The sequence below is a fragment of the Megachile rotundata genome, chromosome 6, assembly GCF_050947335.1.
Source record: "Megachile rotundata isolate GNS110a chromosome 6, iyMegRotu1, whole genome shotgun sequence".
NCBI lineage: Eukaryota > Metazoa > Arthropoda > Insecta > Hymenoptera > Megachilidae > Megachile > Megachile rotundata.
Window position 1 is genome coordinate 13,908,781 of NC_134988.1, and position 15,655 is coordinate 13,924,435.

At 32.7% G+C, this 15,655-nt stretch overlaps 1 protein-coding gene and 1 long non-coding RNA gene across 10 annotated transcripts; one reads left to right on the plus strand and one right to left on the minus strand.

The window, feature by feature from the left end:
• Positions 1–265: 265 nt before the first annotated feature.
• On the plus strand, positions 266–7,962 carry LOC100877172 (cytochrome P450 6a2-like). 2 transcript variants are annotated; one of them, XM_003704368.3, is made up of 7 exons: positions 266–591; positions 1,904–2,178; positions 3,790–4,150; positions 4,426–4,951; positions 6,259–6,480; positions 6,939–7,190; positions 7,297–7,962. In XM_003704368.3, exons 3-7 carry the CDS (start codon positions 3,815–3,817, stop codon positions 7,491–7,493), a joined length of 1,533 nt encoding a protein of 510 aa, XP_003704416.2. In that variant the 5' UTR covers positions 266–591; positions 1,904–2,178; positions 3,790–3,814; the 3' UTR covers positions 7,494–7,962. The 2 variants fall into 2 exon arrangements, with proteins under 2 accessions (XP_003704416.2, XP_076388938.1); XM_076532823.1 differs by lacking the exon at positions 266–591 and adding an exon at positions 1,297–1,606.
• A 232-nt stretch (positions 7,963–8,194) lies between these two features.
• Positions 8,195–15,406, minus strand: LOC143264652 (uncharacterized). 8 transcript variants are annotated; one of them, XR_013038513.1, is made up of 8 exons: positions 15,392–15,406; positions 14,637–15,073; positions 13,771–13,899; positions 12,867–13,088; positions 12,636–12,791; positions 11,857–12,422; positions 10,051–10,853; positions 8,195–9,577 (listed from the first exon to the last, which is right to left on the minus strand). It is a non-coding gene; the product is annotated as an uncharacterized LOC143264652 (long non-coding RNA). The 8 variants fall into 8 exon arrangements; XR_013038511.1 differs by lacking the exon at positions 8,195–9,577 and adding an exon at positions 9,629–9,912 and having other exon boundaries at positions 10,005–10,853; XR_013038512.1 differs by lacking the exon at positions 8,195–9,577 and adding an exon at positions 9,630–9,912.
• Positions 15,407–15,655: the final 249 nt, after the last annotated feature.

Genomic DNA, 15,655 nt, shown 5'->3' on the forward strand with positions numbered 1-15,655 from the left:
CATTGATGACTTCATAAATTATTTATTTTAAATAATAAATTATTATTTAATTATTTGTAAAAATGAAAATGCACTACAAGGTACTTTAACCATATCACAATCACAATAATTACATTTTTAATTATAAAGAATATAAAACTTCATACTTAACTTTGTCTAAAATCAAGCTTTTGTTGTTAACTTCCATAAATGTTGTGTTACATTTGCATGATCAGTATACACCATTGCGAGCAGACAAAAAGCTGAATCATTTGAATAATAATAGTCTCGTATGAATCAACCGATATTAAACATGACATTTGAAAGTAAAAATATGTGCAGACAGATAAACAGATAGTTTTGCTGAAGTGTGGATATGTATCCTATTTGTAATAAGAAATACCTCATTAACTGCTAACGTTGTATTTAGTGCAATAAGCAACAAATTGCATCGACACTTGCGTGACTTCTTCCTGATATAACTGACCATAATTACTGGCTACAAGTGACCCTGATGGCAGCGTCTGCTGGTCAGGAAGTAGAATGCGATTAGTCGTGTACCAGTCACGGTTTAAGTAGTAGGACTAATCTAAGCAGATTAAATCTATAGTGGTAAGTGTGATTAATATAAAAAGAGTTGTGATGACAGTGAGTGATTGAATGTAAAGTGATAGTTGCTAGTATATTTATGAATCGAAATGGGGTAGAACTGATTGTTCTAAATTGACTGTAAACTGATGCGAATAAAGGAATTTCATAGTAAACATTAATTTACGAGTTTGACATTTATAACGATTATGGTAAATAAAATAGGGTATCAGTGTATGACTAATCTAAATGGGGTTGCTTAATAGTGGCAGGTAATCTAAAGTATAACAGTAGCAGCTAAGTAGTGTGATAGTAGTATGATTAACATAAATAGAGTTAAATAGCAGTACTATCAAATCTAAATAAAGTGATGTACAAGTATAAGTGTTTTAAATAAAATTGGATAATAGTAATAAATATGTTAAATCAAATTTTTTAAGTTCAAAACTGGAGAAGTGTTTCAAACTTAAAATCTTAAAAGTTCCTTGTAAGTGTATTCTACAATGTTTAAAAAAAAGAACGATAGTAAGTTCAAGACAATATTGTTCATTTATCAGTTTCAGCAAAAAATATTAAATTGTTATTGTAAATGTCAAGTGAGCAGTTTTGCATTTGTATACTGCCTTGATGGAATAAATCACTTCCTGTATCTGTCGTGTTCGACCACAATAACCTGATACTGAACAGGTGATCAATGATATCTGCAGCTGTCTTTGCTGTTACTCTAAATTCATGTAAAACTAACGTCTCGTGATCTTATTTACTGTAAAATAAATTGTTGTTCATTGTAATGTACCATAAACTACTGTCTACGTGTTAAATAAAATATTTTCGACGTTACACTTCCTTGCTCAAAAGAGAATCGCGAATTTCAACTATAAAATGTTTCAACAACTTCACTGACTCCTAACGACAAGATAACACCTTAACATAACAAAGTGTGTCAAGTACTTTGATGTTTATTGGTATCGTCACCCTAAGTAAATTGAAATCACACTTTTATCGCCTGCAGATTAATCAATAATTTGACAAAACAGGTGTAAGTCCAGGAAGTGTTACGCTAGTAAAAATATTGTAGTGAAAAATTGTTTCCCGTAAAATAGAAGGATTAAATATATCTTTCAGCAACTCCTGTACAAACATATATAATTTTTTTTTAATTAGAAATTTATTTATAATGGTACTATTTGAACTCTGTGCTGGTATAACACATACACTATAACATTTTTATTTATCATTATATTTATCACTCTTATGGTTATATTTATAATATTTACTAATTATGTAGTTAAGGGTAATTACTCAATCAGTATTTAAAAATAATTCTTATTATTAGGAATGTCAATGAGAGGTCCGGCAAGAAGAAGCGATAGCAGTGATCCGAAATGACCTTGAACGCCTTAAAAACCGCTGGCCAATCGCAGCTGATGGCAGATATTTAAGTTGTCCCCCAAAGAAACGGATTCAATTTTTACGGACTCGGAAAGTCGATTTTTGTTTTAGTAGCGTGTTTAGGCTGGGTACAGTGAGAAGGGTCGAATGGGAACTGCATCCGATCTGTCAGCCACCTCTGCTTAATATTTTCAACGAATTTTTTAATTCACAAGAGTCGTAAGTATCGCTCTTTCATTTTTAATAACCTTCTTTAATTTTAAGTTATTTTATTATTATTTTGCTATTTTATTTTTAACATTTAATATTAATTATTTATAATATTTTCAAAATGTATCTTTGAAATTGCTTAGACAAGCAATATTTATTTAACTTTCGCACTTCTACGGTTCTGAGTTTATAAGAATTCATTTATACGAAATTATTAAAATTGAAACTTTCGAAAATTAGTGCATAAAATTATTTACTGATATAATGTTGAATAAATTAAAGTGTGGTGTCAATTTTAAGCTAATAATTAAAAATCATTATTGAATTAGTGAAATGTTATTACAGTATGTGTTGCTACATTAAATTATCGATTTCAAGATTTGTTGAACTATAATTTCGAATTAAAAATTTAAAGTCAATTTTAATAATTTTAATTTCAAAACTCTGGTGTCAGTGTGAAACTGTCAATGTCAATTTGTCAAAATATTTTTTAAAGAATGTTATTTTTTATTGAATTAAACGAATAATTTAGCGAGCAATTTTGAACAATACGATAACTATCATGAAACTAACATTTGACTGACGTATAAATTTCAATTCGACCTAATCATTTCATGAGGAACATTCTCACTTAATTAATAAAAAATAATTTAAAAACTTGAAGATATACGTAACAAAAATAGCTAAATATCGTCGTAGTAACTAATTCTCCTAAAAATAAAAAAAAACCATTAAGTTAAAAAAATAAATAAAGGAATAAATTTAATATGTCAAAACATTCAGTAAAAACCACCCCTTGATATTTATCTTCAAATCACTTTTAATCTACACAAAATTTTAAGAATGATATATACAAAATGTACCGAAAATCGTGGTACAAACGTTGAGGGTGTCATTTTTCGTATAGAAGTACTTAAAATGCACGAAAATCTCTAATCAAAGATGCACCCGTTCAAATTACATATATCGCGAGTGCACGTATACTTGTTATGCACGAAAATTTGTAATCGAAGATGAACTCGTTCAACCACATTTCAGTATCTCTTGAGTGCACATATACTTGAGTACGAAAATTAGTAATCAGTGGAATCGTTCAACCAAATTATCTCTCGAGTGCACGCGTACTTGAAGTGTACAAAAATTTGTAATCGAAGATGAACTGGTTCATCCACATTTTCGTATTTCTCGAGTGCACGCGTACTTGAAGTGTACGAAAATTTGTAATCGAAGATGAACTGGTTCATCCACATTTCCGTATTTCTCGAGTGCACGCGTACTTGAAGTGTACGAAAATTTGTAATCGAAGATGAACTGGTTCATCCACATTTCCGTATCTCTTGAGTGCCTGCGTACTTTAAGTACATTAAATTTTTTAATCGTACATGAACTTGTCCATGCAGATTTCCGTATTTCTTCAGTGCATACGTACTTCAAGCGTACGAAAATTTGTAATCGAAGATGAACTCGTTCAATTATCTCTCGAGTGCACGCATACTTGAAGGGTACGATTTGTAATCGTAGATTCGTTTTATTTTCAATATAAACTTCACGTGTACATTGATATACTTTCTTAATACATCAAATTTGAATTTATTACTAATTAACCTATATTTGTTTAAGCTTTGCTTATAGAACCCGGTGCACCATGATCGAGTATTTTCAAATACTCTGCGGCATTGCCATAGTGTTCCTCTCCCTGTACTATTACAACATTTCCACCTATGATTTCTGGAAGATTCGAAAAGTACCAGGACCAACACCACAAGCATTTTTCGGAAATTTTAAGGAGATATTCTACAAGCAAGCATCGATGAGCGAGCACATAAAGAAATTGTACGACGACTATAAAAATGAACCGATGTTTGGGATATTTGAAGGAAGGACTCCTACGCTGATGGTCAACGATACGAATGAGATCAAGAATGTTCTAGTCAGGGACTTCAATGTATTTGCTGATCGAGGGATACCATATTACAAAAGGGTACTTCATTGTCATTCAATCATTCAATCAATAAAAATTAATCAATATACTAGATACTTGTCTTTATAAAAATCAGTGTACAGCTTTTAACTTATAGAATTCATTCAGGGATGCTGTATGTGGACGCACGTGTTGCGCCAATTTTTAATGATACTTAAAAATATCGAATTTTAGGAATTTATTTCAAAGTTAAAATATTTAAAAGATACAATAATTATCACATAGCATTATACTCCACAGCGACAGTTAACTGAGAAAAGCTTAAAAATTTTCAGGTAGAACCATTGTCCGAACATCTGTTCTTCTTGGAGTCCGAAAGATGGAAGCCAGTGAGGGCAAAACTTTCGCCAGTGTTCACTTCCGGCAAAATGAAGGAGATGTTTCCTCTGATAGTAGACTGTGCAGTGAAATTGGAACAATATTTAGACAAATTGGTGAACAAAGGCAAACCAATAGAGTGCCGTGAACTGGCCGCCAAATTCACAACCGACGTAATCGGCAGCTGCGTGTTTGGAATCGAAACGAAAGCCCTCTCGGACGAGAATAGCGAATTTCGTGAAATGGGTAGAAGATTTTTTGAGCCTTGTATTCGGACCACAGTTAGGACCGCGATTAGGCAGTTTCTTCCCGGATTGTACAATATAATCGGGGATTATCTACAGGCCGTTGGAGTCAGCGACTTCTTCATAAAAGTGGTGATAGATACGATGAAATATAGAAAAGCACATAATATATATAGACCGGACTTTATCAACGCTCTTATTGATCTTCGAGATCATCCTGAAAAGGTGCCCACTGCTGGTAAGTTACAATTGAGGACGCAAAGTAAAAGAAGCTCCTCATGAACCCTTCCAGTTACATACAAATAAGAATAATAATGACAACTGCTTTCGCGCATGTATGCTCGCTTGAGAGACTTCACTGTCATCGTTTTTCGACTAATTGGTGACCGCGAGAGCCAATATATCGCCGAAAATACGTGCGAGGCCATTTTTCTATTCTGACCAATCGTGCCGTACTTGGGGATGTACCGATTTGGAGATGTAGGAATTTGGGGATGTAGCGATTTGGGGCTGTAGCGATTTAGGTATGTGAGAATTTCGGAATATGGGAATTTGGGAAGGGAGGGATTTGGGGATGTAGAGATTTGGAGATGTGGGAATTGGGGAATGTGGGAATTGGGGAATGTAAGAATTGGGGAATGTAGAGATGGCGAAATCTTGGGATTTGGGAACGTAGGAATTGGAGAATGTGGGAGTTGGGGAATGTGGGAATTGGGGAATGTAAGTATTGGGGAATGTAGAGATGGCGAAATCTTGGGATTTGGGAACGTAGGAATTGGAGAATGTGGGAGTTGGGGAATGTGGGAATTGGGGAATGTGGGAATTGGGGAATGTAAGAATTGGAGAATGTAGAGATGGCGAAATCTTGGGATTTGGGAACGTAGGAATTGGAGAATGTGGGAGTTGGGGAATGTGGGAGTTGGGGAATGTGGGAATTGGGGAATGTGGGAGTTGGAGAATGTGGGAATTGGGGAATGTGGAAATTTGGGAATGTAGAGATACTGAACTCTTGGAATTCGCGAATTTTGGAATTGGGGAATGTGGGAATTGGGGAATGTGGGAATTGGGGAATGTGGGAATTGGGGAATGTGGGAATTGGGAAATATGGGAATTGGGAAACGTGGAATTGGGGAATGTAGGAATTGGGAAATGTGGGAATTGGGGAATGTGGAATTGGGGAATGTAGGAATTGGGGAATGTGGAAATTGGAGAATATGGGAATTGGAGAATGTAGAAATACCGAACTCTTGGAATTCGTGAATTATGGAATTGGGGAATATAGAAATTTGGAAATGTATTCGGGAGTGTAGGAATTTGGGAATGTAGGGATTTATGAATGCTGAGATTTGTAGGTATTCAAGAATGTAGTGTAACATAAAAACAATAGCAATGTACCATCCTGTAACAATTTTAATAATCAATGAACATCAATTTATGTATATCTTTTAACGTCTTCCATCAGTTTATTAGCTTCAATATCCGTCGTTAACTTATTATCGCCTCAATGTGTATTACGCGAGACAATTAAAATACATTGCTTCGTAGAATTGACAGACACGTTCCTCACCTCTCAAGCGTTTGTGTTCTTCGTGGCTGGATTTGAAACTTCGTCGACGACCATCGCTCACACTCTTTACGAGTTGGCACAAAATCATGATGTACAGAACAAACTGCGTGAGGAAATTGTACGAAGTAACGCGATACATGGCAAAGAGCTAACGTACGATATAGTTAAGGCGATGAAATACTTGGACAAAGTGTTCAAAGGTGTGTATTATCATACAGAGTGAATATTTTTACAACGTGAAGTGTCACATTTATAATACTGAGCTTAAATTTGACACAATTATCGGCTAATTGAAGAATGTACAAGTTTAGGAATATAGAAGTACAGAAATATACAGAAATTTCAAATCTTCAAACTTTGTCGAATTGATAATCTGTACATTGAGACATTTGAAAAATTGAGTATACGGGAATGTGGAAATGTAGAAGTGCAGAATATCAGAAATGTAGAGAGGCAGAGGTGTAGAAATGTAAAATTGTAGATTGGTAGAATTGCAGAGACGTAGAAACGTAGCACTGTAAAAATCTATAAATATACAAATAGTCTAGAAATTTGCGAAAGAAGAACAATTTCTTTCCTGAAAGGAACATAACAATTTTCTAATAACATTTGTATTACATTTTGTATAATTTTCAATCTACAATTATTTTTCGTACAGAAACGTTAAGAAAGTACCCGATATTACCGATGATACCACGAGAAGCATTGGCAGATTACACATTCGAAAGTACAAAAGTTTCGATACCAAAAGGTACGAAAGTGTGGATCCCAGCTAGCGGGATTCACGCAGACCCAAATTTTTATCCAAATCCTGACAAATTTGACCCTGAGAGATTCTCCGAAGAAGCGGTCGCCAGTAGAAACCCTATGAGCTACCTTCCATTCGGTGATGGACCAAGAATTTGCATAGGTGCGAAATTACTCCAACATTTAAATTACAATAGAAAAATTATGTACATGACTTCTAAACTAAAAATCTAAACTAATTTAAACTTAATTTACTTTTTAATTTTCAGGTGCACGCTTCGCATACTACCAGGCCAAGGTAGGAATTATATCGATCATACGAAACTACAAAGTTGATGTTTGCGAGGAGTCCATTATTCCATACAAACACGAACCGCAAGCATTGCTGTTGTCACCCGAGGGGGGAGTGACCTTAAAAGTAACAAAATTATCGCAGCTTAATGGCCATATACAGAGCGCAAAATAATCTTTCGTATTAAACAAGTGTCTGAACAATCTGATACGTCTTTATACAAAATGGCTGCTTTACGATGAAGTCGAAGACAAAGATCGTTGAGTTTCTCAATTTCTCCGCACGAGGTCTCTCTGAATGTTTATATACACATATACTGTATACTAACTTGTAGCAAATACTGTGCACTAGGAAAATGCTTATGTAGCATTCAGATAGATATGGAAATAGTAAACTAACAATTCTTGTATAACATAAAATGTTAATGACCAATAGTGAGTTTATATATACGTCTGTAGTTATTTACTATGTTTATATTTTTATACGAATGATTATAGTATATAAGTACATACAATGTTTATGTATGAATGTGATTATTTACCATGTATTGTATTATTATATATTGTATACTTAGTTATGTGTAATTTTATAAAATTGATGGTTTCAAAAAATAAATTTACCATGTATTATATTGTTATACATTATATACTTAGTTATATATAATTTTATAAGATTGATGGTTTCAAAGAATAAATTTGAATATTAGATGAATGATACAGTTTGGCTACACAATTTTCAATAGAAATTAATGAAGAAAATTATTTATTTTCTATATTATTTTCTATATTTTCTATATTTATTGTCTAGAAGCAAATATAATTATGTAACCATATTCATCTTAAATATTTATGAACTATTAATACTACGGAATTATTTGTCTCCATATTGAAACACATATGAAAACACGTGAAGACACATATTGTCTTCGTATTGCTTATCATTCAAGATGTATTATTAATACACAAAAATATTATATTTATACACATTGAAATTTAATTAAAATCGATGCAGATAATTTTCATTTCTCCAGTCTTGTTTCGATAATAATAATATCCTAAGTACGCATCATGGAAAAATTTTAATTTCAGTTATATTTAAAAATCATAATAAATGTCGATGCCCGAAGAAGATTGTTACATTTGTTTACCGAAAGTCTGACACGTATTGTAACCTGTGACTTATTGGTTTCGAAATTTTTCCTCTGACCTGCGATATTTCATTATCTGAATTTTTTAACATCATGCATATTTTTTATTCACGACGGATTACTACGTCAATTGTTCGCTTACGTTGCAAAGTGTCATTATATAATTTATTGCTAGTAATTGATTTTTTATAGCTTGAATGCCTTCTGAATACAATTTAATTGGACACTATTTATTATTTTTATAATCTTGGTTAATTATATTTGCTATTGCATAGATTGAAGCAGAAGTTTATGTTCCTAATCTCAGTTGAGGTTGGGTTAGGGGATTTGTGGATTGCAGAATGTGGGAATTGGGGGATGTGGGAATTGGGGAATGTGGGAATTGGGGGATGTGGGAATTGGGGAATGTGGGAATTGGGGGATGTGGGAATTGGGGGATGTGGGAATTGGGGGATGTGGGAATTGGGGAAAGTGGGAATTGGGAAATGTGGGAATTGGGGAATGTGGGAATTGGGGGATGTGGGAATTGGGGAAAGTGGGAATTGGGAAATGTGGGAATTGGGGAATGTAGGAATTGGAGAAAGTGGGAATTGGGAAATGTGGAAATTGGTGAATGTAAGAATTGGGGAATGTGGGAACTCGGGAAAGTGGGAATTAGGGAATGTGAGAATTGGGGGATGTGGGAATTGGGGGGTGTGGGAATTGGGGAATGTGGGAATTGGGGAATGTGGGAATTGAGGAATGTGGGAATTGGGAAATGTGGGAACTGGGGAAAGTGGGAATTGGGGAATGTGGGAATTGGGGGGTGTGGGAATTGAGGAATGTGGGAATTGATAAATATTAAAAGTGACACGCCCCATTTTATATCTCAGCGTCAGCTAACGAAAAAAAAAAAATGAATGACGTGAATGGAAGAAGCCGACTCTTCTCGCTTCGCATATCTTCTTCCTCTTTACTCAAAGTCCTCTCTATCGCAAATCGCAGCGTAATTGGCTGCCGCAAAAAGTGCCGAAATCAGTCACATGTCTGCTCTTTATAATCTTTTACCACGGCCTTTTCTGATTACTGAACAAAGAAGTCTACCAAAGGCCAGACACATCAGTTTCAGATTCTGTAAATTGCGTTTATTTATGCTTCAACGCAAAAAAATTGTGTTTCTTTAGAAAAGAACATACGTTCCTTTAGTGACATTTTCATAATCAAAGACTACTTCGATTGTTAATTAAAATTTTGAATACATTGGAGTCAAAGGTTTTGTTTAAATATTTAAGAATTCTTCTTTTATTTTAATGCTCTTGAAATATGTTGTCAATGACAATATTCTGAACAACTTTTATTTATGAATAAATAAATTTTAATCTAATAGTTTCTACTAGTTATATTTCTATCTCATAAATCTTATAATTAATATGATAATTAGTATTTAATGCCTTGTATGTAACATCACTGCAAATAATATTATAAAAAGATTATTTAAAAGCACTTTCTTAAAAATTGTTACAAAAATACGAGAAATAGCAGAAAGTATAAAAACATACACAAAGAAAACTGCATCAATTATAACGAATATATAAATGATTATACTTTTGAAATGCCCTGTATAGAAGTAGAATATCCCATTCTCTCTTCTTTCTTCTTCCTCCCTTCAGAACTCTTTTGACTCTCTTCACGTTATATTCGCTTCGCACTCCACTTTCTGTACAGTTTGTGTCATGTTCCACTCTCTTTATTCCTTCGCCATTCTGTTTTATCAGCTGATACTCTCTTGCTTTCTTCTTTTCTCGCTGCGCGTCTCTGCTTTCGCTCCTTTTCCCGCGCTTTTTTCTAACCTTTTCCCACACGTATGTGTATAATTATTAATAATTTTGATGTAACACATATATGCAGTTGTACATATAATAAATATGTGTGAAACAGCAAAACATGTGTGTTCATAGCACCCTTATTTATTGCGTTGACTACAGTGGAAACTGACGTATGTAGTCAGACATAGTTTGCTGAAAATTATTAAGCATTCTTCCACCTTCAAGAGCACTCAATAACTTTATTTTTTTGAAAGATGACGAACATTGCACGTTGCATTCCTTCATAAAGCTGTTGCTATCCCTTCATAAAGCTCCTCTTTATCCACGTTACAAAATTAAACAAGAACGAGTGTAATAATAAACATTCTGTTATATACAGAGTGACTCATTTTAATCTAACAATAAGTACATTACAGTTGAATTAACCCTTGCCCGGGAGATTCAGGGTCCGGACCCAACTGTTACCACCATTGTGATGAATCATTTATCAGCAATAAAACAACCGTCTGTTTCATTCAGATTACTGGAAACCAAACTCCACCCGGCTCCCCACCATTCTTCGTCTCCACATAACGACAAAGTCTGCGTCGGAGGAATACGTTTTGAAATCAGTGTTGAACGCAGCAGTGAGTAGGCAATTTGTGTTGTTAACTGTCAGAATAAGGTTTTGTGGGAAATGAGATGCGAAAGGTTTACTTTCAGCAAAAAAGGGGACAGTGGAAGATGTACTCGAAGAAGAGGTTTTATTTGTCACGCGACGATCACGTGCCGGGCAGAAGAGCAATGTGGCGAGAAGCATTCTTGACTTGGCAAGGAAAACTGTGAGGGGATTTGGGCCCAAAGATCTTAGATAATAGTAGATAATGGATAATCTACTTTGGGTAATGGTCCTAAGATAATTGTCCTTGATGATCTACGTTGGGCAGTACGTGGACAAGGATGATGTCACATTCAAGAACAGACCATATTGATACACCAATTTGGTCCCAAACCATTGCTAATGAGGGTCCACGAAGGTCCCTAACAAGAACGGTGATGTACAACTGTGATTATAAAATATTAAATATGTATGAACATCATGGGTTAAATTTATCAATTTAAGAGGCTACTGTCTTTGAGGAGTTTCAAAACAATGAAAGAAAGTATAACGAAATTATTGAATGACAAAAATACACGTTATGGTGTACGATGTTACTAAACTGGAAGATTATAGAGATAATGAATTTCATGCCCTTTTTGGCTTATGTGAAAATACATAGCTTCTATGGATAAAAGAAGAAGTGTAACGCTTAAGTCAGCCATTGGGAAAGTGTGAGAGTGCTTCCATCTAATGATTAAGGAAGAATTAACGGGTATCACGTGTATAAGAGCAAATTTTGGTGAAAGAAGGTGAAGAAAAAACTTTGATAAGGTTGTATAAACATTGAGGGGAGCTTTAGAAATACGGTAGTCTCGTTATATGGCCGCAGGGGCTGAAGGTAGGAGGAGGAGGAAGTTGTTGATCTCAAGAAAGTGCCTGACAATGTTCAATGATGGAGGCGACTGGAATTACTATTACTGCGGGTAATTATTCAGTTTAACTTACTTGTACAACAAGGTGTATATAACCATTCAGATCTATGATGACAAAATGGTGGATTACTAAAATCCAAAAATGTTTGTTTTTGGCCCACTTCAAAACTTAGTAGGGACTCTCTTAAGTCTTTTTATTAGTTTGAGTACCTTTTCTTTTGTGTTTAAATTCTGTTAGAGGTTAAAGAAGAATTGTTTATGTACTGCAAACATTGTCACATAAGTTATTGAACTTAGGTTAGGTCACTACATATGACTTGTTCAGGATGTTATTATTCCCAGGATTGTTATATTGCTGAAACATAAAATGATATCTTAATAAGCATTACTTGAAGTATACATTTCTGTGAAGTTTTGAATTTGTTTGAATTTTAGGATTTCTTATACAAACACTTCCTCTGTTCAGTTTAGTCCACTTGCAAATAGTTCGTTTATATAATTTAGTGCTCTTATATAAATAGTTTATACACTTCATTTTCTTCTTTAGAAGTAGTTTAGATCATTGGTTCACTTATATGAATTTGATAATTTTCCAAACTTTCTTCCTGAACAGATTCTGTGAAGCACCCTGTAGAGTTTCTGAAAAGATACAAAGTTTTGTATTATCTCATCGATGATCTATTGAAGTTTATTTAAGACATAAAACATGATTGTTTGAGCCTCGCAAAAATATAAAATGGCGGCCATATTGTGCAAATAATTACACACTATCAAATTTGAAATATTATCAATTATGTTAATAATTGTTAATAGTGTTATGTGCCTTTAATTATATTTAAATATTTCACTTACTCAGATCAGACGTTCTTTTACCAGTGAATTTATAAAATAATTTGAAATTGCGTAGACGAAGCTTCGTTCTGTTATAATCTCAGTTTCTCTACACTTGTCCTCTTTCTAATTCGATAAAAGCATCCTAAGTTTGTATAGTGGAAAAATCCGCACGATCTGGAATATCCCGTAAAATGTTAAAAAAAACACAATTTTTACTGAAATTTCATTTCGTATTGTAACACAGCTTACTGCTTCCGAAATTTTTCCTATGACCCATGACACAATGTTATCTTAAATCTGAACTTAATACATATTCCACTTGTTTATAGCGCAAATAACTCGTCCATCAAAGCATAATTACATAATTAATTGCAGTGCACGTAGATTTTCTTAACGATTCGGTTGTAACCAGTTTCGACGGAATAATCGGTCTTCGCACTGAACTTTAACGTGTTTTTTTTTTGCAGTTATCTAAAACGCGTAGAGGAACAATATTCTGTCATGTTAAATGATAATCACATCATTTTTTAAATTGATTTAAATACAATTTTGAAGCTAGCTTTTTCTAAATCTAATAAACTAGTTTCTTATTTTTATAAATATACAGTTAAATATTAAAATATTTCACAATGTTTGAGACATAAATATTTCAATTTTAAATATTCTATTTTGATTTCATCAGTGTTTAATTAAAGTATTGATGAAAATTAATTAAGTATCTCAAGATTAATTAAGAGTTAATTGTATCTCTTAAGAGATACCGTAATAAATAATTTATTTTGAGAAACACAAAAATGGGAGGGTAGAAATTAAAATGTAATAAAAGATGAAGATAAATTCTTTCTTTTGTTGACACTGATTAAAAAATTGAATCACAATAAAAAAAAATATTTTCACAAGTTTTTAATACTCTTTACAGTTAGCTCTAAAAAAATTAATTTTAATACACATTGCACTTACTCAAAAAAATATACAAGAAATATTAAATATTTTAAAAATAACACAGATTCTAAAATTATAAAAATTTTAACTCTCACACTGTTTCCAAAGAAGTATGTTAACCCAGAAAATAATATAGTACAGTAGTAATTGAGTTATAAATTAGTTACGTATAATTATCACTGAACCTTAAGCTACAAATTGACATACATACCCCAAGCGTTGTTATGCGATACTTAACCGAATCATGTAACACTTTCTACATTTCGTAACATGACATTTGATATGCAACAACCTAGTACCGATAAGTGGCTCTCTTCTTCCTTTAACCGGATTTAACTGACTTAAAATAAAAAAACTGAGAGATAACAGCACGCCTCTTGACCCCATGTCAATAAAGAACTAATTAGATCCGCAAATTTCAAAGGCATTGTTCAAGTAAAATTTGTAAGACAGCACATTCAAATTTTTTAACATTTTTTTTATTGTTCTATGATCTATTGTAGATTGTACATTTATTTTTATTGAAATATGTGTAAATAGTTGCTTGAAATACGAGGGACTTGACTTATTTTTATTTATGTGATATTGAAGAAAGTTTTGAAATAAAGTTATTGGAATTTTAGAATTTAAATTTTTAGAATTTTTAGAATTTACGAAGTGGGAGTTGAAATATTTATTGTATTTTGTGGTTACTTGTTATGTTAATTTGTTACACTTTAACGAGAGATAAGTCTACTAAAAGTTGATAGAAATATTGTTTAAAAATTGAATATATTTGGAATTGTAGAAATGTAGTATAATGTTTTGTACTCAAATTTTGTTTTGTGATAAGTTATCAAATGTGAATTATTCATGTGTGGAAGGTCTACATGTGTAGAGTTCAAACTTTCAAACTTTCAAGTTTTTAGATATACAAATTTACAAATTTACAAATTTACAAATTTACAAACTTACAAATATTCAACTCCACAATTCAAAAACATCAATTTTCTTAATTTCTAAATTTAGAAACTCAACAATTTGTAAGTCCATTGAAATCTTTGCTGACAATCACAAATTAGGATTACAATCACTCACCTTTTTCAAGCTTCTCAAAAGAAAAGGAAACAAACTCCTCTTGAACAAATACACACAAAAATTATCCATTACAATTGAAAGATGAAGCATAAAACATAAAAACGAGCAACAATTATAACCTTCTTAATATTTAATTTGTAATAACTATCAAAGATGTGAGTACTCCGAAGAAATGATTGGTATCTCACATTTGTGCCCCAACTCATTCGTACCTTCTCCCCTACTGTCGGTATCCGTGAAAATGTCGTCAATTACGCACACCAACACTCATACAGATTAGCACTAATACAATTATGAAGTCGTGTTTGTAAAAAGGTCATACACTCAGATAATGCTTATTTTGACGAATAAAGTGTTTGCCTGAATTTAAGAAACTTTTTTCGACGACTTTCTTCTTTGAGCGCCCATTTTGTATTATACTCGTAAGTGAACTTAACCTAAAATATACCATTTTTCTTGTTAAGAGTAATCTATCCTTGAAAGCTTATTTTCTATTGTACTTTAATTTTGTATTTCACCAAAAAAAAAAGAAAAAAAAAATGCGAAGGAAAGATGACAAAAGGGGAGACAAAAATTAATTTATAAATAGTTTGAATTTATAATATCACAAGCTTTTGTAATTTTGGGGAAAGTTCGAAACTTAGAAACTTAGTATTTGTTTTTCTAATTTTAGATATTTTCAAACTGAGATGTCATATAATAAAATGGGGTGAGTTATAATGTAAAAATATAAAGAAGAACTTTCCGCCACACACCAGATTAGCTATCGGCAAAGGTTTTTTCTTTTTCTATACAAACTTAGTCGCCTAGAAAACAAGTTAACTGAAGCAAACAAAATTTCAAGCGGATCAAAGATCAATAAAGGGATATCTATTTCATGCAAAATATTAACATTATGTAGAAATTATTTTCTGCTTCTTACAAAATGTCTATTTTGACGTAAATAAGTGTTTATTCAAAATGTTTACTTATGTGTTGCATAATTAGAAACGAACAAACTGACTAAACAAGATCTGAGA

Coding starts and splice junctions, on each gene's coding strand:
- LOC100877172 (XM_003704368.3), top strand. CDS start 3,815: ATGATCGAGTATTTTCAAATACTCTGCGGCATTGCCATAGTGTTCCTC. Junction 4,151..4,425: donor GGATACCATATTACAAAAGG/GTACTTCATTGT, acceptor AAAAATTTTCAG/GTAGAACCATTGTCCGAACA. Junction 6,481..6,938: donor CTTGGACAAAGTGTTCAAAG/GTGTGTATTATC, acceptor TTTTTCGTACAG/AAACGTTAAGAAAGTACCCG.